This window comes from Oratosquilla oratoria, chromosome 10 (assembly GCF_046742065.1).
Source record: "Oratosquilla oratoria isolate Oo_2021 chromosome 10, ASM4674206v1, whole genome shotgun sequence".
In the NCBI taxonomy this organism is placed as follows: Eukaryota; Metazoa; Arthropoda; class Malacostraca; order Stomatopoda; family Squillidae; genus Oratosquilla; species Oratosquilla oratoria.
This window is the reverse complement of record NC_134786.1, coordinates 67,605,978-67,610,977: the sequence shown is the minus strand read 5'-3', so window position 1 is coordinate 67,610,977 and position 5,000 is coordinate 67,605,978. Positions and strand designations below refer to the sequence as shown.

The 5,000-nt window shown below is 38.1% G+C and overlaps 1 protein-coding gene across 1 annotated transcript; it reads right to left on the bottom strand.

Moving 5' to 3' along the window:
- Window positions 1-3,225: 3,225 nt before the first annotated feature.
- LOC143029023 (uncharacterized) lies at window positions 3,226-4,051 on the bottom strand. Its single transcript, XM_076191365.1, has one exon. The coding sequence runs from the start codon at window positions 3,855-3,857 to the stop codon at window positions 3,390-3,392; it is 468 nt and encodes a 155-aa protein (XP_076047480.1). The 5' UTR covers window positions 3,858-4,051; the 3' UTR covers window positions 3,226-3,389.
- Between the last annotated feature and the right edge of the window lie 949 nt (window positions 4,052-5,000).

Here is a 5,000-nt window from a genome sequence, read left to right as displayed (position 1 = left end):
GTCAAGATATCACACGGCATTCTTGGTCTATGATTTAGTCATATATTCTATAAGTCAAGACGTCATCTACTTTTAATCTTACAATGGTCTTTGCCTGTTTAAGAGGATAAGAGGTCTGTTCCGTTCGTACATGGCTTGTAAACGTCAGACTTGATAGAAAAATCATAACTGGATTTTGCCTCTACAAGATCTGACTTCCTTTATTCATAGTATTCATAGACGATTTCGTTTAACATGACGAACTTTACCTCGGACAGCAAGCTTGGACGATGTCACCAGAGGACTTTTTGAATCAGGGAATTCAGTGCCCTTACTATTCACTCTGCCAAATATCATTATTACGTTTGTGTGTGTGTGTATGTGTGTGTGTGTGTGTGTGTGTGTGTGTGTGTGTGTGTGTGTGTGTGTGTGTGTGTGTGTGTGTGTGTGTGTGTGTGTGTGTGTGTGTGTGTTTTACAATCACTTTTTGTTTGATTACGTATGGAACTGTTGATTTATTCATTTTTTTCTCTTCTTATTTATTCAATTATTTGCTTATTCAATGGTCTTTATGTTCATGAACTTATTCTTTAAATAACATAGCATACCACCACTTCTCTACAAACCAGTATTAGCTCGGAAGAGTTAAAAAATAATATATCATTATCAAATCCAGGCCCCTTTGGGTCTGTTTCTTATCTGAACAAAATAGTCTGACAATAAACTTCATATGATATACATAATCTACCACACTACTGAAGTTTATGGCATTCTCTAAATTGTGTCTTTATTTTATTTATTTATTTATTTATTTATTTTTATTTTATTTTATTTTTTTCGTGAGCGTATTTCAATTCCGGGGTGTCTAAAAGTACATGACTACATTTTAGAATATTCCAACAAACTTTGACTTCTTTCGCTTCCAGCCAGTTTAATCCTATATAACCTACTTTTTTATGTTTCCAAACTCAATAAAACCCAATGGAGGTAGCTTGATTAAAACATTTAAGGCTGAAAAATTGGTCTACATTGAAAGTAAATGGTTAATTGATATCGTCGTCGGCAGTGCATCGTGTCCGATGATCTCATCTTTCTTCCTCTCTTATGGGTGATGTCTGGGATGGGTGATAAGTCCATTTCTGGTATGGAATCTTTTGGGACAGTGTGGACATTAGATGGCTGGAGGAGGGCGAGGACCGGCAAGTCGTTACCTTTTGTGTTACCGCTTTTCATCCTGTCTTCCCATGCTTTCGAACAACTCTGTTCCAGTCATGATAGTGTTGCGCCACTGTCGACGATAGCTTGCAGCTGCTTCCTATGTCTCTGGATTAATTGAGGTTGATTTCAAGGCGGATTTAAACTGATCTTTGTATCTTTTAAGGAGATGAGAACAAGGGGCGGCTATGATTAGCCAGAAGAGGGTTTCCCCGGGGAATCTTGTTTCTGGCATCATTGTAACGTGTCCAGACCAGGGGAATCGATGTCTGATGGTATCTTCCATGCTTTGGCTGCAATCACGGGAGAGGACATTATTGTTGATGACGTAGTCATTCCACTTGATATTTAGGATGGATCGAAGCTTCGCTCGATGACACTTTACTGGCCAGGTGTTCCCTAAATAAATAAATCTGTTTCACAACGAAACATTTGATGGTAGATTTACTTTCATGGGTATTAAAAGAATGACGTTTTTTGTCCTCATGGCCAGTATAGCTTTTACCTTTGAAATTAAAATAAAACTGACTCTTTCATTCTTTTTTTTATAAAACCACAATAATATTTTGAGTAGTGGAGTATTTTTGCTCCATGAAATGGAAGGTTGGTAACCAGAATAATTTGACAGACCAGCACCATTCTCGAACTGATTAGCTAAATGAAATCCATTAAGGGAAGACAGATCAATTATGTCAACTAAACTCACCATCCTATCCCCATGAAGCGGGAAGTGAGAAACCCCTGATAGGACAAGACATGTCAGTTACGGCAAACCGTTTTTTTTTTTTTGTTTTTTTTTTTTTTCCATGGTCGGGTTGCCTCCCCTCCTAACCAGGACTGTTGGGAACGTAGCAGGTCCCGGGGATTGAACTCACGATCACTTACTCACGAGTTCAACACGGTATCCACTGCGCTACCGCGCGGCCCACAATTATATATAAAAAAAAAATAATAATAATAAAAAAATCCCTACTACTCAACTGCACGAAGCTCTCACTCTCCTTTCCTTATTTAGTGTCACGAATTCTGCTCAACATTATTCTATCTTGTTTCATTTCTTTGCTCATTTACTTATCTATCTATCTATCTACTTATAGGTATATTCATCTATTTATTTATCTATTTATCTATTTATTTCTTCCTGTTTATTCATCTACTTATTCATTTGTTTATTAATTCATTTTTTTATATTTATTCATTATTTTTATATTTATCAATCCATTACTTATTTATCTATATATTTATTTATATTTATCTATTATTCATTCAATTATTTATTCATTTATGAATTTATCATTAATCTATTTATCTATTAATCTATTTATTTATTCATTCATCTGCCTATCTATTTATCTATCTATTCATCTATTTACTTATATATGTATACCCTTCCCAAATCCTGATGAATGCAATGGCACAGTTGACATGTCTTCACATTGGTAGAGGTAGGACGGTCTTGTTCAAGTGATCAGATTAACAGTGGTCTTTTATGTTTTATGTTCACCTTTCTGTTAAATAGAATTTTTAACATAGAATAGACAGAACTCTGAAAATTGCATCTCCAATTTGAAGAGTTTAAATTATGTCAGCCAAGTTAACTCCGCGCAAAATTAACAGATTTTTAGTCGAATTGAAATATGGGAATTGTTCCACTAATTTGAAATTTATGTTGTTATATCTAGTTCTTGTGTGATTCTTTAGTTGAATGATATAATTAGGTTTTATCCCTTTGCTGCATTGAAAATCTCCGCCCACGCCCACGCCCCTCCTTAGCTGAATGAAATCGCCAAGGAGTAGTAAGATTGAACCCTGTTTATATCGTTTTTATGCCGAAGGGTGCCAATTAGTTTTGAAACTTTCGTAAAGATGGCGCCAATGTGAGAGAGTTGAAGAACCAAACGTTTAACAGAAAGTATATAAAGGTCGTCATCAGACGTTTTCGGTTTGGAGGCTCTTTTTTTTTTTTTTTTTTTTTTTTTTTTTTTTTTTTTTATCTGTACTCTTCTTTCATGTATCCTTTGGTCTTTAAGAAATATCTTCTCCTTCCTCCTTTGCCTTAATTTTATCTACGACGAGAAGGAAAGAGGGTTAGCAAAGTTCGTCCTTTATTTATAAGGTTAGAAATGAACTGACTTTACATTGATTTTTATTTTCTAAACGCGAGCAATGGTGAAGCCCACCGCTGGTCTGGGTGGCTAGTAGACGCTACCCAGGGGCGTTGTTTCCCTCGCGTGGTCTATCGAGGTGGCGGAGCAGCTCGCACTACCCTCAGCAGCGTGCCCATGTGTCGTTGCGCTGTCCGGAGGAGTTTCGCTGCTTTTTGTTTCTTCGCTGATCTTAAGTTGGGTCTCCTCGAGCTGCGGGACGATCTGCCTCAAGCTGTTGGTGGCAGGGTGAGTGGGTGGTGGGTGGGGTGGCCAGAGTGGCCGGGTTGGCCGGGGTGGCCGGGGTGGCCGGGGTGGCCGGGGTAGCCGGAGTGGCCGGAGTGGCCGGGGTGGCCGGGGTGGCCGGGGTGGCCGGGGTGGCCGGGGTGGCCGGGGTGGCCGGGGTGGCCGGGGTGGCCGGAGTGGCCGGGGTGGCCGGGGTGGCCGGTGTGGCCGGTGTGGCCAAATCCACTGAATGTGTATCGCGTGGGCAATCATTCGTAGTCCGTAATTACTCATAATTACATCAGATTGGTTTACCTTAGGTCGCACTGTCACATGCAGGTGTATGCTCAGGTCGCAGCGTATCCTTTCTGATGCCAGGTACTCATACCACTTGATTTGTACATCTTTCTTCGTGGTCTACTCATTCCCTTTATTCCTATATCCCTTTCCCATTTCCACTCCAACATATTGTCTATTGTTTAGTTTTGCATTCGCGTCCATATACAAGTCGTACTCGTTGTTTGTCTTTCTCAACGGCTTGTCCAGGGTTTTATATGATCGTTTCATCTTCTTTCCTTTCCTTCCTTTTACTCTCCCTTCCTTTCCTTTTGTTTCTTTTTCTTTGTTTTCTTTCTTTTTCCTTCCCTTTCCTTTCTTTCTATTTTTCATTTATTTTTCATTTTATCTTTCTTTCCTTTTCTTTCTCTTTATTCCTCATAATTTTCTCCCTTTTTCCCTTTTAATTTTTCGTTTTCTTTTATTTTCTTTATTTTCTTGTTGTTTTTTTTTGTTGTTTTTTCTTTTATTTCCTTTCCGTTTATTCTCTTGCCTTCCCTTTGCTTTTCCTGCCTTTATTAGATTATCTTCCTTCCCATCTCTTTTCTTTTCCTTTCATTTCTTCCAATTTCTTTTTTCGATTAGACAAGACAAAGACCAGAAGCAAAAGCGCATTGTCTTTGCAAAACACAATGTTTCTACGTTGAAAAAATAAAATGAAAAATCTCAAGGGCTTTTCATTACAAAGGATTTTGGAAGTCAATATTTTCTCAAATCATCCAGCTTCTGTGGTTTTCACAATGCATATACAACCTTTGTTATCGTGTTGCAAAAAACATTTCTGAGTTAATTAATGTATAGAGTAATGTGTAAAACATCCGACGGTAAAAGTTGTATTCATATTATAAAAAATATACCAAATCTGAAGACTTTGTATGTGACGTATATTTGTGGTTTTATCTTCCATATATTTTCAGGTTATACTTAAAGTAATTGATATATATGGCGTGCGTTCTATTACAGCTGGAACAGAGTACCTCATTTGGTGGAATAAAAACCAGCCCAACTGTCATACAGCTAAATGTGGTCATCAAAAGTGAACTAGCAGCCGTGAGCAGCTGGGAAAAATGCCTAATCCTCCTGATGACATGATAAAACTTT

Coding starts and splice junctions, on each gene's coding strand:
- LOC143029023 (XM_076191365.1), bottom strand. CDS start 3,857: ATGAGTAATTACGGACTACGAATGATTGCCCACGCGATACACATTCAG.